This window comes from Hippichthys cyanospilos, chromosome 10 (genome assembly GCF_059441005.1).
Source record: "Hippichthys cyanospilos isolate Australia breed blue-spotted pipefish chromosome 10, RoL_Hcya_1.0, whole genome shotgun sequence".
In the NCBI taxonomy this organism is placed as follows: domain Eukaryota; kingdom Metazoa; phylum Chordata; class Actinopteri; order Syngnathiformes; family Syngnathidae; genus Hippichthys; species Hippichthys cyanospilos.
Window position 1 is genome coordinate 7,435,407 of NC_142378.1, and position 20,613 is coordinate 7,456,019.

Sequence of the window (20,613 nt, forward strand, 5' to 3'; positions counted from 1 at the left end):
AATCATTTCAAAACTTTTTCTGTAGAAACATTTTTTTATTTGGAAAAATGCATATGAATACTGGATCTTCGACATCCCCCTCACAGTGGTCCCCAGCTCAATTCCAGTGCGGAGTTTGCGTGTTCTCCCCATGCCTGCCTGGGTTTCTTCCGGGCACTCCAGTTTCCACCAACATTCCAAAACCATGCGTGGAAGGTATACTGGACACTCTAAATTGTCCCTCGGTGTGATTGTAAGAGTGAATGGTTCTTGTTCAGGGTGTCCCCCGCCTTCTGCTCTGGGATAAGCACCAGCATGCCAGCGACCCTCGTCAGGATAAGAAAAAATGGATGAACGTATGATTGTTTTTGAACTGTGGTAAAACAAAAGAGCTGAAAAACATCTTGACTTCTATAACAGAACAATTGCTAACAATGCAGAGTAATGGCTTTGCTGATCCCCGGCCACCCAGACACAAAGTCTTGTGAAAATGTATTTTTTTCTTTTTTAAAGAAGCAGAAGCTAACCACACACAAAAACAACATGAGCATTAATTTGCTCCTACAGGGCAAACAGACTCCGTGTAAGCTGTGCATTCAAAATAAATGCAAATGTCAAGAGATTCCATTCCATCTGCGAAGCATCTTTATGTCAAAATAAACTTTGCGGTCTTTAGTGGGGGTTTCTAAACTTGTACCGCTATAACACTGACATATAAACTAATAATAAAGAACTCAAGGGAGATGAATCAGGAAGCCTTTTGCCAAGAAAATGTGTCTTATTGACGACCAACAAAATAGCTTACAGCATTTTACAAGACATAACAATAACTTCCAACTTACTCACAAAATGTTGTCCACGGATCTCCTCACACTCACTATAATTCAAGTTTACCACAAACATCAAACCCAAATGTAACCTTAACTTTACGAGTTATTCACACCAGAGACCCACAAGAAAGTGTGAAAACCGTCGAAAAATAATCTATTTTCTATCGGCCCCCTCGTGTCGCTTTGGTGGTCTGCGTCCATTTGTCTTTGTAACTCAGTCGGCCCCCAGGAGCTTGTTGCAGCACTCCTTTCACTTGAGTGGCCCCCCCGTGCTTTAAATCAGAGCAATTGGGTTGGAATGAAATGACATGTGCTGGCGTTTTGCAGCACATGCTAGAGCCATCAGTGTTTATGTATTTATGTACGTATGCGTGTAAGAGAGAGCAAGATTTAACACAAAGGACGGTGAGTGAGCACCTGAGTGGTTCCAAATTGGAGACCTCCAACAATGCAGCTCGTGTTAAAAACGGGTCAGCGATGAATTGTCGAGTAGCTGCTATTCAACACTTTTGAGGGCTATAATCTTTTCAAAGCATTACCCGCGTAAACTCATGCGAACAGTGAAAAATGATAGCAGCAATTGGACACAATTCTCAAGTTCTGGATAAATAGAATGTAGATCAGTTGATCTCATTCATTTAGATATAAAAATTTTGCCCTGGGGAAACACTGGAAATGTGCTCACTGCTCAAGGGTCATTAATTATATGAAGGTTCAACACCATCACACCTATGCTATTGCAATTCATTTTCTTCTTTTTGTCCTTTTTATTCTTGCCTTCCACATTTTTCATGTCTCACTTTGGTCAAATTTCGGTGCATTCAGAAAACCATCCAGGCTACGCTTTTTTTTCATATTTTTCAACCCCCAATCCTATTCATTTCTAATTAGAGATTCATAAAAAAATGATATATATAGTTCCCCTTAAAATTGAAAATATTCAGTTCATTCAATTAATTAGGATCACATTTCAACAAAAAATCCACCAAATGCATACCAAAAATTACACATTTTCCTGTGGAAATTTCCTACTTTTACAGCCCAAACAATCACAGATTCATATACAGGGCGTTGCAAAAGTCTTTGTGTAAACTATTGTTATTTTAAAATTATTACATTTTTATTATTATTATTATTATTATTATTATTATTATTATTATTATTATTATTAAAATTATAAAACTATTAAAAAAAGCATAAACGATCCAGTCTTTTGAATGGCTCTTTTTGGCAAACGGTTTCTGAAGGAGGGGGGGGTAGGCGGAAGAGCGGATAGCACGTCCGCCTCACAGTTAAGGGATCCGAGTTCAATTCCAGCTGGCTCCGGCCATCCTGTGTGGAGTTTGCATGTTCTCCCCGAGCCTGTTTGAGCACTCTAGCTTCCTCCCACATTTCAAAAACATGCGTGGCGGGTCTATCGGGCACACAAAATTGTCTTTAGGTGTGATTGGGTGCGTGAATGTTTGTTCATCCCGGTGTGCCCTACGATTGGCTGGTAACCATTTAATTTATTCCTTTAAAACCAAAAAATGGTCTAAATTTTACATATTGACCCTTTAATGGGGTTTAAAATGAAGGTTACAAGCTCCAGTACATGAAAGGCAGTTCAACTGACGAGCGTTGGCGTGTTTAGCGTGCGGGACGAAACGACGTATATTTGTGTTGACAGAGGTGTGAGCCTCTCATCCGGGACGAATACACTGTAGGTGTGAAGTCAGGAAGACGTCAGCGAAAAGATGGATGCGAGCGAGCAGGACCTGTGCACATGCGGTTTCATAAATCGCTTAAGTGTCAAACTCAAACACATGAAACACATCTGCACACGCACAAAACGTTGTCTGTCTCTCACTGGGAACTCGAAAGCGTTTCATTTGTCTTACTGAAGCATTGTGGGAACGCTACACTGTACACACCTCAATGATTCACTGCTCTTAAATTACACCATAAAATGTCATGTTGTTACTGGTGCAGAACCGGGACCGCTGTTGAATTTTAACACCTGAGACTGACTGCCGGGTCGTCTTCATGTTTTAGTCTTGGATGTCACGTTTAAGTTATCTGAATGCGTGCAGGGCCAGCAGCTGCGTAAATGCACAAAACCAACAATTTTGGTCAAATCAAATGTATTTGGATAGCCCTGAATGTCTCACAGGGATTCAGAATACGCAGTCGGAGTTGAACTTTTTATCACTTTTAACTTTTAAGGACAGGGTAATATATCAAATTCATTTGATGAATAAGTCACTTTAAAAATTGACAACGTTAAAATGTGTTAAATCGCGAATTTGAGGTTTGCACAAGCGGCAAAATGGCTCGTGGGTAGTTTATGAACTAATTACATTAAAGATTACATTAAATCTGATTATGTGCGCATGATTGGGTGGGTAGATAACTTGGGTTAAAATCATTTAAAATCATAACCGTTCAGAATGACTGGTAAAAATTGGAAATGTATTTTTTGAACATCCTTTAAATGCCAATTTGAAACGCCAACTCCGAATGCCTTCAAATGAAAACACCCTTTGTCCTTTCTCTTTTTTCCCGCCCAGCTACCCCACTTCATCAACAGCTCACTTCCGGCTCACGAGCGCAGCACGGCGCAGCAAATCGACAGCTACTTCCGCCAGGAGCTCATCTACAAGCGCAACGAGCGCATGGCTCGCCGTGTGTCCGCCCTGCTGCAGAGGAATCCGAACCAGACTTACTTTTTCGCCTTTGGCGCAGGTGAGCGGGTTGGCATCGACACACGTTAAAGCAACCCCGGGGAGATATTTCGGTTCGCTTTCATTTGCGACGGAATCCCACTACCCTAATGTGTGTTTATGTTGAACGCTGTTTGAAAGCATAACTCCAGAAAACGGATGATAGTAATAGCACACAATGGCTCCCAGACCTCTAGCTTGGAAACGTGCGTATATGCTCTTACACACACACACCCGCACACACAAATCTGGATTACGGCTATTTCCCACCTCAAAAATGAAGAAACCACTGTTCGTTTCAATTAGCATTCCTAGCTAATGCAGCTAATGTTTCCTGAATTGTCTTTGAATCTCTGCCAGTGTTTCGAATCAATTCCTACACTACACTGGTGAGCTACTACTTTTAGTAGGCAATTGATATTATAGTGATGGGGGGAAAAAAAAACCCTAATAAATGATTTTTATGTCTTCGTGATGTTCAAATCATAGCACTTCCTGTTTTATTTGATTCGGTTGGATGTCGTCTCTTTAATTTACAGTGGAGTAAGAGTCTTTTGCTGTTTGTGTAACTAACAACCCAACAAGTTTTATCATCCACTCAACGACAATCCGGGCCAGAGTAGCCAAGTGGAAGTCGTGAAATGCCGTCTGTTGGTACTTAGGTGACTTTATTGCACGAACCGCAACACAACTTCGGGGTTGAGAAGGGGAATTAAAAGAAGTGTCGTAAGAATTGAGGGCTTAACCAGACATGTTTAAGAATATAAAAACGCCAGGGCAAACTAAGGTTTCTTCCGTTTTATGGTCACCTTGGGATTTTTGTCCTTTCCAACATCGTGGGAACTGCTTTGGGGGAGTCTATAAAGGTGCGCATGGATGATTTTGCTGTAGGCTTCTGGTCCGGTGTCTTGATACTTTTGCAACATTGCCATTTTGTTATGAGCCCAGTTTCCATTTACAGCTGTCGCGGCCCAATCCAGGATTTCTGGCAATGTGTGATTAAACTATACGACGTGTGCATAAAGTGGCTCAGCTTGGAAATCCATTTTGAGCGGCTTCGGTCTGCACACCTACACCTTCCCTTTAGTTCAAAAAATACTTCTATTTAGGAAGGCTGTTTTTTCCCCGGTACACATCTGCATACATCGTTTACCAGCCGGACGCTTGACTGAATTCTAAACGGGATTCTCGCCTGCTTTTCGGGTTGATCATGTGACTGGGGGCAAGCCGGGCACTGTCAATTTCACCGTCAATTTTAGCGGTGGTCGCTGGTGTCAGTCCATGGACATGGAGAGTTAGATCATGGAAAATAAAATAATGAATAGGTTGATAATTGGATGGTTGGACGCTACCATCTTTAATGTGGGTATTGGGAGATGAAAATTTAGGATTTGTTACTTGGTGGAAAATTTTTAACAAACTAAAAAATAGAGCTTTCAAAGTTAATGTGTTAACTTTGGAGATGACTTAAAATTTTATAAAGTGTTAAAAAAAACGTTCTATTTTGCTTCGCGTGGCAGCTGGATTCTACTTTTGCTCGCTAGTTTTGCAATTAATTATTTCAACATTTGCACTCTTCTTGCGAGCGTGTTCAAAAATGATTAGTCATAGCAGTCAGATTATTATGTATGATTAAAAAATAATGAATTGAATCTTTCATGGTCGTTTAAACTATAAGTAGCTAATTGTAGACTGAGAATCAAATACAAGGAAATAAAACACATAAAAACACAAAATCCTCCAATCAAATAGCAGATTTCTTACATTGCATAAAGTTATATTTGATTGACTGAAAAATACATACATCTACGATTGGCTGTGTATGTAAATATGACCTGAGGTCAGCAGCATTCATAAACTTTAACATTCAATGCCACCGGGACGCAGACTATCTTTAAAGTCAAGCTCGACCTCGTGTGATCTCAGTCTATCATATGCCCAATTTGAAGCAGTTGTCTCATGAGGCTCTTATTGATACTACATCATGTTGTTCTACCCTTTGATTTATTGGGCTTAAAAAAATAAATAAATAAAATATGTGTGGGCGGTGTTACTCAGCTCGGGCGGCAACGATTTCAGTTTCCTGCCAAGCTCCCAGACATGATTTGTGCTGCTGTAATTTTTATGGATTTTTATGTTTTGCAAGCAAGTAGGTCATAATATTTGAAAGACTTGTCATTTTATGTAGTCAACAACGTTCAAGTAGTCCTTAGGCTGCTTTAGTAGTTGGGGTACTCTTCCATTTTTCCGCTGCAGAGTACCAACTTATGATGATTTATATTGTGAATAAACCAACTGTTTACTACTTGACCCTTGTGCAGCTGTGCAAAAAATGATGGAACATTTTCGGGTCATTTTCAATATCATTCTCGCGGTATTTTCGTCAATGTATGGAACGCTCCTGGTAGTGTGATAATCAAGTGGTTGCGTTGTTTTGAACTTTGACATTTTGTCACCATCTGGGTGAAATTTCAGCTTCCTAGTGTTTTCTTTCAATGCTTTGAAACAAGCAGGAGTGTGCTATCCCTTGGCTAAAATACTGTGAGAATGATGTGGGAGAAAATGACTCAAAAATGATCAAAATAGAGAACAACGTTTATGTTTTCTCCATCAACTTTCCCTTTAAGAGCCATTCAGCAGTGCAAAAACATACACAGCCAGATTTGTAACTTCCACTAACAACCCGGGCTAAATTTAGCTCCACCCACACACGTACAATCCTCGTCATTCGGTCATGGCATCACTTCAACAAACTTGCTTGGTATCATTACTTTTTATTACCTATAGGGCTTCGAAACCATCCTGTGTTAGGAAAAAAAAAATAGGAAAATCAAACGGAATGTTTTATTTTTCTTGAATAGTTGAGAAACTTTACCAACTTCCGAACTAGCAGCAGAGGTTTTGCAGATAGAACAATTGTTCCAAAATTAAGTTTCGAGCCTTTTCATGTAGGGCTGCACAATTAATCGAATTGTAATCGCGATCACGATATTGGCTGCCACGTTTAATTAAGCTGATCCTCTGCGATATTAACATTTAAAAAGCCAGCAACACTACAAGTAAGGAAGCACTTTGTCATCCTACCACTGGGGGGCAATGTTTCACACATGTTTGCAACACCAAAGCCTCTGCTTATTTCACCCCAATATATTATTTACCAGTGTGAAATGGCATAGAGTTTCTCACCTTATACCGTGCTAGCTGTCTATTGCGACTCATTTTGAAAAATTTGAAAAAATTGAAATAAATTCTGTCTTGAATGTTTTAATTACTGTATAATTTATGCATTTATTTTAGTTTATTATTATTATTTGTAAGTATCAAGCCTTGAAGAACTGTTTATATAATGCTTGTTTAAAAACGGGGCAATAAATAGACATGTTTGACAAAACATGATGAATAAACTTGATTATTGTTTTGGCCATAATCGTGCAATCTAATGCATTTCCAGTTCAACATAACACTACGTACGCATTGTCCCTATGCAACTATCATATCATGTAGTTTGTTTTTTGGACAGTGCATTTTTGTTTAATGCTAATATACAATGTAAAACGCAAGGATAGCAGCCAAGTATGAACTATACAGTGATTCCCGATTATAATTATTTAATGATGAGCAATGTATGGAAAGACAAGTCAATGTCCTCTTATGCCACCTGGTCCAAGCAAAAAAAAAACAACAACACACTTTTCACCTTGGCCTTTTTCTTTCCTCTCTGTCATGCACATGCACAGCAAGTTGCGTGGCGCTAAGCGGCGTCTTGTTCTTTGTGGCGAGCGGCCTTTGCCAGCTCTCAGGCTGCCGCCTTATTGAAAACATCCCATGGAATTTCCTGACGCGGCCGCAGCCGAGACGCCGCTTCACACACTCGCTCGTACGCCGGCGAGGCGAGTCATGTGACCTGCGCGTATTGCCAAGAAGACTTGGCGCTCTCCAAAATACACATGTAGGTTTGTTTGTTTGAGCCACTTTCATTTCCTTTCCCAAGAGCTGATTTTGGTGCCATGTGGGCTTTCGGGGGACCATGGTGAGGGCAAAAAAAAAAAAAATGTTTCCATGGGTCACGTGCGATGTTCACATTGTGATGTTTTGCGGCAATATAAGACTAAACTGACTGAGGGTTTATATCAGGAAACAATGCTGAAAGATTGTCTTCATTTATGTTTTGTTGTCTTTTTCTTTTTTTTATAAATAGTAGAAGCACATATTTTTTGCATGAAAATCATTTTACCCCCGAGATTTTTCATTTTAAGGATGTTAATCTAATAAGAGTACTTGGTTATTTAATTGATTATCATTTATTGATATTGGTGGATCAGAATAAATTAGAATATGATAAAAAATGTGTGTTGTTGAATTCAGAAAGTCAAACTAAATCACACTTTTTCCAATGAAACAACAAAATTATGATTTTTTTTAATATATATAATTTCAATGATCACAGTTTACAGCTAGCAAAAATACCCAAATAACCATTTTTAAATCATTTTAATATGGAATAATACTAAGATTTGGCCAACGACATTAAGTTGATTGTTGTTGTAGGGTTTTGTTTTGTTAATTTGGTGGGGGGGTAGCACTATTTTTGCAGGAAGTGCTTATCAGTTTTTTCCCAGGATTTTTGTCTTGCACATTATTTTTTATTACTCATAAACAAAATTACTAATTATCATACTTATTTTAATTCACGATACTCCTGGTCAATGAGACTAGGTCAAAGGTCAAACTTATATACAGTATACACATTACACACTTAAAAAAATAATAAAAGAAATTCCTGACTTAATTTGATATATTCATACAATCGTGATGATCACAGTTTATAGCTAACAAAAAAAAAATGACCAAACATAAAATATTGCTCAAAAGGGGGCAAAACCTTCATTATGCAAATGTGGTCATTGTAATGAAGAAATAAATATTTACAATTAAATGTTGCTGCTGACTGACAATGTAATGGTAATAGATTAGCTTTTTGTAGCATTTGAGAATCACCTATAAAAATAAATAAAAATCCATGCTGGCCTTCCCTCCAAAATGTCAATTTCTGTGTTACTATCTATACAAAAACCATCATGGGAACTCGCTCTCATGCAGGCATGCGCGTCACTCGTCTCGTCTTTGTAGCGCTTTATCGGAACATGTTTGCTTTTCTCAGCCTCTCTCTACGACTCCACTTTCGTCAGCTCTCAGGCTGTGTCCACATCTACACGGTTAAAAACAATGGGACAATAAAAAGTCTACAGTCCAGGGCCAAGATAAATCAGTCTTCATAAAAAAAAAAAAAAAAAATGTGCCTACAGTGGAATACGTTTCCATGCTAGCAAGAGCATGTAGTAACAGGTGGCGCTTAGCAAGCAGACCTTTAAGCATGGAAATCATCTCAAGTCCAATGTTGAAATAAGCAAAGTAACCCATTTTTCCCCAATAGAAAATTCTGGGAAAGCTTCCAGAAACGCAGCGTAAATATTCCTGTTTTTAGTCCCTACTTGTCAATGACGGAACTAGCGTGTGGACATGACATCAGTGTCACCGTCTTGTCTTGTCTCCATGTCACTTTTACAAGCCCGATGACATCACTGACCCGTCTACACTTAAAATTCTGAAGTCACGGGCACACCTTGTGCAGCCGAGGTTCTTCAAAGACTTTTCCAAGCGAGATAATGGTTTCGTCGGGAAAAAGGAGTTTTACGTTCATTTGAGTGCGTCACAATTGGGAGACGCTTTTCTTTTGGCGACGGTTTCTTTATTAAAGTGTTCTCCTCCCTTTGGCCGCCGTTCAAAACCAACAAGCGTAATTTGTGGTTTCATCTTGTCATCGTTCATAGTTATTAGCAAGGCAAGTGTCTCATTTTTACAATGATTTCACCAATATTATGAGCAGAACATCATCAGGGTGTGGAAAAAGTGTTGGTATTCTTTTTCTTTGCTATGTTTCTTAGATTACACTACAGATGGGAATCTTTGACTCTCTTGATCAATTATGACTGATTTATAGATTGATATTGACTGATTTTGTGTATATATATATATATATATATATATATATATATATATATATATATATATATATATATATATATATATATATATATATGGACCAACTTGGTGTCAAATTTGATGTAACAGTTGATGCTGCACAGATGAGTCAGCACTTCAATCCAACTCAGACAGTTTACGTGCCATGCAGGTGCTGCTGTTTTGGCTAACAAGTGAGTTTAGCACGTCAGCTTTTTCATGTCCATGTGTGAAAGATAGTCGATAATCCAAGGATTCACCTTTGTTATTGTTATTCAATCAAATCAATGCAGCTCAATGGTGTGTTCACATGTGCATGTGATTAGGTGCATCATGTGTTAGCTTGCTTCCACAAAAAAATGCTCCATTCCTTGCTTCTTCCAAGCTTGGTTGGCCTCAATTCAAACAGGAGAAAATAATTACAAAATACAGACATGAAATCAATGTTCATTGCCAAGGTATACACACACACACGCACACACACATGCATGTGTACCAGCATACCTGCATGCTTTTATCTCATCATTTTAGCAAGCTAGCAACAAAAACACACATGCATCAAGACAAAACTGCTGTTTAAAAAAACGAAAATAAACTCGGGGAGGTTTTAATGAAGGAAAATGAGAATCATTTGGAACTTCCATGAATAATAAACTGCAACTTTAATTAGTCAGTGTGTGTGTGTGTGTGTTAGCCGAACTAGTCAAACAGCTGCTCCTCATACCCTTCTTGTCCCAGCAGGGAAAACTGCGGCTGAAAAAAAAAGCAAACAAAAAGCAAACAACGGGGTGTGTTTTGTTTTTCTTCTCTCCCTGAGCTAAATGTTATCAGCTTTCCTCGAGTGGGAGATGATTACATTCTGCAGCAGCAACAAGTTGGAGTATTTCAAGGAGACAAATTTTGCGATTTTTTTTTTCCGTCTAAAATGTTTCCCAGGTGTCTTAATAAAAGGTTTGACTTTTGTCTGCGAAAACACTCAAAGGATAATGAATTCATTTTGATCGCAGGAGAATGTGGAATACGGCTTTTGTCGCCGCGACAACTAGGGGGCGGAGTTACTGCAAAGCAAAGGCTACTCGGTGTTGCCAACATAGCGACAGTGATATTTAACAACTATTCCTACTACATCATCAGTTCGTAGAAGTAAACGTTCATTTATGGAGGCAGATGGGTAAAAGTCAATCGAATGGGACCAATTTGATGTATATAGCAAAACAATGGGCTGAAACAGAGGTCAAAATCTCATTTTGATTGGCTTTTCAAAATAACGTTTTAACTCCATGGCTCCGGAACCCCCATTTGGAGAAAAACACACACAAAAAAATCTTTCACAGCATAAGATTGTTTTAATCTGTATTATATGCTTTAAAACTGCGTGTTTTGTGGTGGGGGGAAAGCGAGAAAAATGAACCAACACCGCTTTACTGTTTTTGTCACTTTTTTGTGTTTCATTCTTTTCAGGCTCCGCTGTAAAATTTGCGTTTTCACCATTTGATCCTTTACTTTAACCTTACACTGTATATTTTAGTAATCAGGTGAAAAACTCAAGACCATTACACACTGGTATATAATAAATTGGGGTGAGTGAAGCAGAGGCTTTTGCCATGTGAACATGTGTGAAACATTGCCCTCTGGTGGTAGAATGACAAAGTGCTTGATTTGGCATGTAGGTAGCCTACTTTTTAAACGTTAATATCACCAAGGGTCATCTTAATTAATCGTGGCAGCCAATATCGTGAACGCGAATAAATTTCGTTTACTTGTGCAGCCCTACGTTTATGTTAAAAACTAATATTAAACCAGAAAACATTGTTCTGTGAACATTTTCCTCATGATTTTCTTAACTAAATCAAACCTTTAAATAAAAGTCGTTTGCGTTTATTACTTTGATTAATCGCCAACTTAATTGATTACTGAAACAATCCTTAGCTGCGGCCCAGCAGTCAATCACAATTGAAGGCCTCACTTGCAATAGATCTTGTACAGGTCTAAGATTGTGGTCAGTTAGGGTATCCGTGTATTCTTTTTCATAGACTCCCTGAAGGTCCCCACAAATCCCCGGAGGCATGTTTTTAATCACACGGCAGAACCCAATGATCCCAGAAGCCTTTCAGAATGTTTCAATTCATCCGAAATGCGCGGCGAGTGAAAAAACAGTCGCTGACCTCAAATGGAAGCATCTGCATGGGTTCCTCCTTCCACACATTCATTTTTTCCCCTCACTGTGTCGCCCCGCTGATGTATGAGTGTGTACGGCTCTTACACGTGCCTGAAAGATTTCAAAAAGGCCATCGCCCGCGCACCTTGCTGTGCATCTGTGGTGACCCTTTGACCGCCTTTATAAATCACTTTTAGCTCCGTGGAGCGGTGCCAAACTACCCGTGGTGCTCCAGATTCAAATGGTAAATTCCACCTGGCAGTCCAGCTAGGAGAATCTGGATCACTTCTCCTCAGCCCCCACGCTCATTCCTCATCTCCATAATGACTTCATTTCCTACGAATGCGGCACCACGTCTGTCCCACTGTCTGTTGCGCCGATGCTGAGGGAGTCCTGAGTGACGGCTACTCACATTCGAGTTCTGTTTCATGTTCTGGTCACTTGCAAAGCTGGAGAAAGTTTTCGGAAGGGCTGAGAGAGAATTCAGGGAGATTTCATGTGGGTATATTGTTTTAAGGGGGAATTGTTGCGTCCGCAAAATCACTAATTTTACTAAATTACTTTTAGGAAAAGTGGTGACAGTTCTTCTCAAACTCTTGTTCAACGGTATTAAAGCTATGAGTGATAAAATAAATACGTCAAAATTGTCATCTCGCTCCAAGGTAAAATGTGTGTTATTTTAATTCAAAACAATGATAATCATTCAGCATTCATAGAGGACTAAAACAAATCTAAGAATATTTACTGTTGAGAGGACGAAATTCAGGATTTTTTTCTGAAATATCAAAAATAATTAGCAATTGTCAAGTGTTGCACCTCTAAAATATTATTTATCATATACAATGTACATGTTCCCTAGCAGAAAATGTCCACTTACTTAGAAAAAAATTAAAGTAAAATTTCTAACAGTAAAATGTGACTATTTTTTCTTTAATGAATTTGATTAGTTATTTTTCATTACTTTTAAAAACACATTTTGCTACTTATTGACTGAAAATGACAGTCCACTCAAGACTCAGATAACCAATCACGGCTCAGAGTGCGAAAGTCACATAACCGAACCCTGAAAACAGATGAGCTGTGTGATTGGTGGATACCAAAGCCCTGAACAAGTGATGTCATTTTTCCTCTGCATGTGGAAACATGTTTTTAATTGTACTTAAAAAATAATTATTTTAAATTGTAGCTCAGGAATCAATTGTTAACTGCTGAAAACTGCACATAAAAAAAATGATCTATCTTTAAAAATCTATTGGATTTTTTTTTTTTTTTTTTAAGAGGGGGTTGGTCATGTGACATTCGCAACCTGATTGGCGGTTAATGGTGTCCAGAGCACATGTGATGTCATTTTAAGTCGTCAGCAAGTGGCAAAATGTGTTTTAAAATGTTATTAATTATACATGAAAAACTATTTAGTCATCAGTTAATTAGACAAATTAATGTTTTTACACCTGAATAAATGTACTATCCCTTTAAAATAGCTTTCTGGCCTGTAATGAATGTCACTTGGCATTCAAAATGGACTCCCCTCACGAAAGATCCCATCAGATCTCGCCTCCACTCCCTCGCAAGCAGCCAATTGCGGTCCAGTTTTGAATTTGTCCTGCCAAGAGCAACATGCAGTGTCTTTTTCTTAGACTTGGTCAGGAATGGCGTGATGATAAATACGGCGCAGGGGATGACTTGACTAAACGAATGTGAAGTTTGGATATTTTTAAGGTGTTGTTAGCAGGCCACAAAAAATGAGCTAAAATTGGAGTATGTGGATGAACACAGATGATATCGCATGCTATTTTTTCTTTCTTTTTGTTTCCATTGGGACTTCATTCACAAAAATAAGCGTGTCCAAGTCCTGACTCTGCCCGGCACGGCCTATTTTCAGGTCACTTCCTGGGGAACCGCAGCGTGCTTGACATCCTCCGACAAGACGGCTACGTGATCGATCACGTGACGCCGGATGACCAGCAGCCTGTCACACTGTGAGTATACAGTAGAGCAAGAAAACAAAACAAAGTCTGACTTTGTTCTGCAAAAAGACTTGGCGAAGGTAATTGAGACAGACCGTGCCTGGCGTCTTTCAAAATAAGCGAAAACGTCCTCATGCGCAGTGCAAAAACGCTGTCTAAATTGAGATTTCCAAAGCAAACGAATGTCTGGAATACTTGGTAGATTCCCTCCCTTGGTTCCGGTGGCGCGCTGCCAGCCTCGGTTGGCTGTGCTCAGCAGCCGCTGGTACCGTGATCCAAACAAACGCGTGCGCACACGTGCATGCATGCGAAGAAAGCAGACTTGTGCCAAGAAACCAGCGAGCGTGGCGGTGCTTCTTCATTGTGTGTGTTTTCATGGTGAGGCCGCATGTTTTGTGGTTCAAACGGCTAATCGGCTCAAGTTGTGCTTTTTGGGAAGACATAAATAATACAATAGGAAATTGGCGTGAGTTTTCAACTGTCTTTACTTGATATGCACGGTTAAAAGCTTTGGTTTACAAATAAGACAATATTAGCCATGTAATGATGAGCTAAGCTAAAGCGATTGATTTGTAATGTATTAAAAAATGGCTAGGTTGGGTTTTGGAAAAGGGTTTAGTAGGGATGAGACAGTCTACAGCAGCGAGATGAGATCCTCGCAAAATTTGTAATATTAAAAATAATTCCTAATATACATTTTCCAGCTTTTTGTTTTGTACTGAGCAGACAGCAAGAAAGTGAACACCTTAGCCTGCAAATGTAAACATAAACAAGAGAGTCACTTTTGTCACAGGCTCATTTTTCAGGTGCAGCTTGGTAGGTTTACTAAATTACACGCAGCTTGCATTAGCTGTGGTGGTTGGCGTATTTTTTTTTTTTTTTTGCAGTGCCTATAAACAGCTTTTGTCTTATTTGCCTATATTTATTATTTATTTATTCAACTGGAGAATTAAAATGTCACCACATTATTCGAAAATAAGCTCATTCTATATGTGTTTGTGTATATAATATATATATATATATATATATATATATATATATATATATATATATATATATATATATATATATATATATATATATTTTTTTTTTTTTTTTTTTATTCAAAAAAAATTTATTCAAACTGAGATCTTAGACAGGTTGAGCCCCATCATGTCCCAAAACTACGATAGCTGCAGTCCTATGTAGTGGTGAAAATTCCCACATGCATCCATCTGTTTGAACAACACAGCAAACAGCAAATTCTAAACATAAACCCATAGACCGCAATCCTCCATTTTTTAAACGGATGCGGGCTGACAACTGGGCTGTTGACTGCGGTCAAGCAGGCACAACCGCACAGCCATTCGACGCATAACGCAAGGTGGCATGACGAGGAAACCGGACGGAGGTGTTTATGAGCGTTGTTGTCCCGGACAGTGATGGACGGGCCAGGCAGCGCAGCGCTAGCTAGCGAGCGAGCGAGCCAGACCACAAACCTGGAGCTATCATCACCCCGACCGAGCCATGAAAAATGCTGCACGGAGGCTTTTTAGAGGCCGTAAAAGTAGAAAAACAGCTCGTTGAATGCATTACAACTTTACGAACGAGGGAGAAGAGCCGCAGGAAATCCCAATATGAGCATCGCGCAAGCTTGAGTGGCTTTTCACACGCAATAGAAACGGCACCAGGGAACATGGCAGCATTATTTTTACACTTGTTACCGTATTAGCTTGATGTTCTCACACTACCGCTAAATAAAGACAAGCTTGTTTGTTTTGAGGAGCGACACGTGCAAAACATTATGAAACAAGGGGAGAGAAAATATGAGTAATGGCTGGAAGAGAGAGGAGCATGGCAGATGATTTAATTCCGGGTGGTCCGCTTTGAGTCCGAGTCAGTTATGATGCGGAAATCCAGCCAAGTGTCTTGCTACTTCCTGCTATTTGGGAGGGACCTTGAAAAGTTTGGACAACCTCTTCCAGGATGCTGTTTGATTTTTAATTGTCCCCATTTGAAATAATGGGAATAATTAAATTTCATAAACAAACTGTCATCATAAAGCCTTTATTAAGAACAGATTAGGTTTTAAATCTGTGATTACCAACCGCAGCGCTGTTATCCAGATTCACTTTTTTTTTTTCTCCGAGACAATGCTGATCAGATGTGCGTCTGCTTCAACAGTCGACCAGACAGCGAACCAACCAGCGGCACCAGCTTGGCTCCTCCCACCAGTTGGCCCACCAGTTCGGGCGAGATGGAGCTGGAGGAGCCCGGTAACTTGCCCGCTGGCATCGGCGAGGGGGAGGAGCTACCTCACATCCTGCAGCCGGACAGCCTGAGCCAGCTGGAAGAGTTCGGACGGCACAAGCGCCCCCGGAAAGCTCACAGAGGCCACGGGAGGCCACGCCTCTTCAGTGACCTCTGGGTTCGCTTCGAAGACGGGTGAGGATTCAAGTACCGCAGTCATTCGTTCCCAACCAACCAAAATTGATCCGTTTTCAAAAAAAAAAAAAAAAAGCAGAGTAAACCTCCCTCCACTGTGGATTCCAAGGTTGCTGTCCTACTATTTCACACATTTTGGGGGGTATCCTGTGTACATTGATTAACCCCTCTTTGGCCTCATTTATATACTTGACCTCTAGATGGCGGCATGCACAATTAGTTTGATGAGGAACATATTTTAACACAGCCGAGTCAAATGTCATCTGCTCTAATCTTGTGGTTTACTCTAAAGCCCATTTAGATAGGGTGTAATTTCGCTTTTGTCCACTAGATGGTGGCACACATCTAAATTGAGAAGAATGGTATTTCCTCAAAAGTGTAGTTTGTTTGTAGTTTAATACGAACCAAGATTTTGACTGTTTGAAATTGTTTTGACTTTTTTTATTTGAGATATATATATATATATATATATATATATATATATATATATATATATATATATATATATATATATATATATATATATATATATATATTTATTTATTTATTTATTTATTTAGGGATTTATACGTCCAGCAAGCCTTTACACGCCCCCCCCTACACACACACAAACAGTTGTCATTCTTCTAAACACTTGTTACACTTAAAAAATAACATTTATAATGCAAAATGTAGAATAGAATACATACAGAGTTGATTACTTACTGCATTCATCAGTGTTTTTCATCAAGAAAATATAATAGATAAGTTAGATGTGCAGTTAGTTCATTTTAAAAAATATTTCGGTTTTATTTTATGTAACCATGTTACAAAAAAAAAAAAAAAAAGAGTAAATTCAACGACCATTTTTTCTGTGTATTTCCATGTGGCGTATTTTACTTATGCACTTTGGCATGTAACCCGGGAAGATGATTTCCTGTAGCTTATCTATTGTAATGCATTTGTGCTAGCATTGTATCGTGATAGGCCAAACAAAATACTGCCCTTCCACTAAATTCTCCTGGGACCCAGTTCATTAATTAGTGTCCAATGTAGTGGACGTTTGTTTTTGGTCTAAATCTTTTGTCTCATTACAGCTAACCTATTAAGGCAAGTCCTAGTGTGCTCACGTGAGGACATCCTGGCATTTCCAATGATATGTCATGCGTCTGGGTGGAATGCAATTAACTTTGCTGAGTCTTGCTGAGACAAAATAGACACAACAGTTGTCAAATGACGCTATGGAGAAAGGAGTTAAGCTTTCCTGTTAGGCAGGGATTTGGCGCCATCTGGTGGCATCTATTGGCATTACATGAAGGAAAGGTCAGAAAAACTACATCTAGTCACTCTTCTACATTGCCTTTGCCGCAGAACCGCCTCGCCCCCGAACGTGAGGATCATCAACGGTTACGTGACAGTGGAGCCCCCGCTGACCCACCGAGAGGACGAGGTCACGGACAAACACCCGAGTCCACCCTCCTGGACGCCGTCCGGCCCCAGCTCAGCTCAGCCGCCTTCTTCCTTCCACAGAACACCATCACTGATGAGCGCTTTAGCCTGGCTGCTAACATATACGCTGCTCATCTCCTGATGGGTGGAATTCCAAATCAAAGGAGAGATGACTGCGACATGCACGCCAGACAGGCGGGAATGTTTCGAGTGATGCCGCCAGGCCTTCACGTGTGGCTCATACAGTGAGCGGACCACATCAGTCCAAAGGCCTCCACAAAACAGGGATGAATCTCATTTGAGTGTTGGTGTGATGTCATGTTGTAGTTCTCTAACTGGTGTCCATGAGCCATAATCTGGTGAGCCCAAAAAAAATGTATATTGCAAAAAATTATGTTTTATCACTCAAAAAAAGTGCCAGTTAAAGAAACAAACCAGTACTTTAAATTTGGGCCAATTCTAATATGATTGTGATGTATGATAACAAATCTGCACCCTTGTATTAATACAAACAAAAAGAGATTTGTTGGACAATAAAGCGGTGCCTTTGAGTTATATAAATTAGCTTGCATTTATAAAAAAAATGAAACCTGAATTAAAACTGTTTAATAGTCATATTTCAGTAACATCTATAGAAAAATAGATCCTAATCCTGACTATACGTTTGATAAAATGGTCCAACAGTGTTGTGGTGGGGAGCACTCAGACCTTCTCATGTAAATTGTGCATTTTGTCCATAAGTAAATATTGTATATTTATTATTGCTGAAAGAAAAAGGTATATTTTCTTGCTTTTTAAAATACATAGGAAATAAAGTGTCTTTGAAAGCTAATCGTGTGATTTGAATTTTCCTTTCTCTCTACTGTTATTTTGAAAACACGATTGGCACGTAAGTACATACAGTACAATATTTGGAGCATTCATGTACTGTACTTCCAACCTCACAATTCAAGGAAAAGATTTTGCTAATCTTATGTACATTTTGTGCCATTTAATTTAACAGTTTACGCCTTTTTGAGATGATAAATGAATATATGTAACATATACATGAAGGTATTTAATTTAGCTAAATTATTTGAATCAATTTAATTTGGCTCTTTTTAAATCCGACGTTTGGATTGAATTTTGATGTATACACCAGATGGCGCTACTTAAATTCATCCAATGAGTGAGTACACGCTGCAAAAAGGGATCTGAAATGATTTCGATCGTATTCGAAACTACGGCATGTTTTAAAATGTAGGAGGGCGCTGAAGTAAAGAGCGGAAAAAGTAAAATAATCATGAATGCTTTTCAGTCAGCGTCAATGAAGACCAATCAGGTAATTGTGAATAAATTATTGAACGTTATCAACAAGCTCAGACTTCCATCTACTGGTTACAATTAGACACATTTATAAGTAAACGGTTACTGTTTAGATTGTGAGCAAAACAAAGAATAGCACATCGGTGTCATATATACCTAAAATCATTTTTATTTTTTAAATAATTAAAGGGCGGTATATCCAAACGATTTAGAGCACGAATGTTAGTTTTCTCGCGACTTGGATTCAGAGGCTGTACTTTGCATCTTTAACACTTGGGGGCGCCATTGCTACACTATTTCAAAGCGCCCCAACTGCAAGTCTGACTTGTAGTCTTTTCGTGACTTCATTGTTTTAAGGCTTTGTGCAGCGCACAGTTATATACCTTGAGCCCGAGTCGATTAAGAACGATTCGTCCAGAAATGTCGCGGTGTAAACTATTTTTTTAATTTTTATAATTCTGGCTTAGGTGCGTTTTATATAAACATTTACTGCACTGTTACCCAATTTACTGCGTTGTGGTAATTTAGTGTTTGACAGCAGCGTGTTCCGAGTTACGAATTGATCAAGTATATTCTGCAAAAAAGCGAGAATCCCTATAATCCTGAGTCAATCCAGTAATGGTCATGGTAAATCGGCAACACTTAGTCCTGCAATTTAATAAACATGTACATGCTTGATGTATTTATTTATCGGGAGTTATTGAGCCCCAGAGGGGATATTAAAGATACACAATAGGAGCAGCATCTACGAAAGCTGCATCAGTTATCCAGTTATTAGTTTTGGAGCTGTTGAGCAGTATATTTATTATTGTGGTTGCATTGAGTCAAATATTTTCACCCCGCTTGTGTAACTAAATAACATATTAGAAACACTTCGATATTATGCAACCGTAGCCGCAGTTCACACAGCCTCAAATCAAACCGTGTATAATCATATTTTTATTTGATGCAACTCATAAAATTGCGACCGCTGTTAAAATGCATACATGCTGATTTAGTTTGTTTCCTACTGTGAGTACGATTCCAAGTGTTTGAATTTGAGGGAAATAAAACTCGATGCTTTTGAAATCTGCCTAGCAACAAGACCAACCCAGCGCGAATCCTCGAGAAATGCCTTAATTACATTATATTGTTTAGGGAAAACCGATGTGAATTAATTAGACGAGAAAACGATTATTAACAAATTACAGCTCCACCTAATGTAAAGTGTCATTTAAAAAACGCATTCATTGCTATCATGAATAAAATATACTTTTTGTGTCTACATTTGCAAATATTTTGCTGGACAAAATATAAGAGCGTGCATTTTTTTTTATTAACATCTGAAATTATATTATTGTTTGACAACAAGAAGAAACCTGATAAAACTGTCTGATAAGACCGTTAAGGTTTAAGTTTTGTGGAGCCAATCCGCGATTTAAAAAATAAAAAACGTCGATCACCGATCAGAAAATGGATCAATATTTCATTCATTTATTTATTTGAACTATGTGTTTATGCATTCTTCAGTCCTCGCTATTTGCCATGGACCCGCCCAGCCTACCAAAAAGCTTATAAATGGCACTCATTTGAAATGCATCAGTAAAATATTATAACAAGTTAACCTGAACTTGTTTTGCGTATAGAATGCAGATCCGATCCCGTCAATCTGATCTGTGCAAAGACGGATAATAATATTATGACAAAATCTTACGAAATATGATATTAAAAAAAAACTGTGGATAGAGGAGCCAACTAGATTACTTCAGTGGGTGCAAACAGATCTACGGCAGTTTACATTTGACTGGAAATACCCCTGA

General features: G+C 38.8%; 1 protein-coding gene across 1 annotated transcript in view; it reads left to right on the forward strand.

The window, feature by feature from the left end:
• Positions 1 to 18,341, forward strand: part of trabd2b (TraB domain containing 2B) — a 60,776-nt gene extending 42,435 nt beyond the window's left edge. Inside the window, exons 4-7 of the mRNA XM_088425895.1 lie at positions 3,359 to 3,533; positions 13,573 to 13,669; positions 15,821 to 16,081; positions 17,432 to 18,341. Coding sequence (XP_088282021.1) covers positions 3,359 to 3,533; positions 13,573 to 13,669; positions 15,821 to 16,081; positions 17,432 to 17,651 — 753 coding nt within the window. The 3' untranslated portion in view covers positions 17,652 to 18,341. The remainder of the gene's footprint in view (positions 1 to 3,358; positions 3,534 to 13,572; positions 13,670 to 15,820; positions 16,082 to 17,431) is intronic.
• The last annotated feature ends 2,272 nt before the right edge of the window (positions 18,342 to 20,613 follow it).